Source organism: Hippocampus comes, unplaced genomic scaffold, assembly GCF_001891065.2.
Source record: "Hippocampus comes isolate QL1 unplaced genomic scaffold, H_comes_QL1_v1.1 scaffold545, whole genome shotgun sequence".
NCBI classification, from domain to species: Eukaryota; Metazoa; Chordata; class Actinopteri; order Syngnathiformes; family Syngnathidae; genus Hippocampus; species Hippocampus comes.
In genome coordinates, this window is record NW_017805080.1 from 20,365 (window position 1) to 21,118 (window position 754).

At 68.6% G+C, this 754-nt stretch overlaps 1 protein-coding gene across 1 annotated transcript in view; it reads right to left on the minus strand.

Annotated features, from left to right (window-relative positions):
• Positions 1-754, minus strand: part of LOC109513121 (sodium/calcium exchanger 1-like) — a 6,530-nt gene that overhangs the window by 3,771 nt on the left and 2,005 nt on the right. Inside the window, 1 exon segment of the mRNA XM_019865344.1 lies at positions 66-739. Within this exon segment, the coding sequence (XP_019720903.1) occupies positions 66-739 (674 nt within the window).

A 754-nucleotide genomic window follows, 5' to 3' on the forward strand; every position in this document is an offset into this window, starting at 1 on the left:
GGGGGGGGGGGTGGGGGGGTCATCTCCTGACCCGGAGAGCTCGGCGCGCGATTTGGCACACTCACCAGATCTCGTCGTCGTCAAAGCGCAGGACGCCGCGAGTGTCCTCAAAGTCCTCCCCGCCGCCTTTGGCCGTCCCCTCGATGGTTCTGTACGGCACGGCGACCGCTCCGCGAGCCCCGGCGGTCCGGACCACTCGGATTTCCATCACGCCGACGCTCTCGCTCACGGTCACCGTGGGCTCCTCGAAGGTGAAGACGCCCGCGTGGTCGTCGTCAAAGATGGCGACGGTGGCCGTGCGAGGCAAAGCCGGGTCGTCCCCGTCCGCCGCTTCGACGCCCCCGCCGCCGGAAAGGACCCTGGCGCCGCTCAAGTGGACCAGGAAGTGCTCTTCTTCTTCAAAGATGTCGTCGTCGACAATGTCGACGCGGATTTCCTTCCGCGTCTCGCCGGCTCCAAACACCAAGGTTCCCTCGGCCGAGCGGAAATCCCAAGCGGCTTTGGCGGTCCCGTCTTGAGTGCGAAAGTCAACCGCGACGGTGGAACTCAGATCTCCGTCTCGGATCACGGTCAGCGCCACGCTGCCGCAGTTCTCCGAGCACCGGTACCTCGCCGGATGGAAGAAGACCCGAGCGGAGCGGCCGCTTTCCGACCTTTGGGGGTCGTCGCGGTCGGGGTGGGCGGCCGGCGACGCCTCCCGCGGGATGTCGGCGGTCCCCGGCGGGATGGGCGTGGCGCGGCGGCGGGAGGTCGC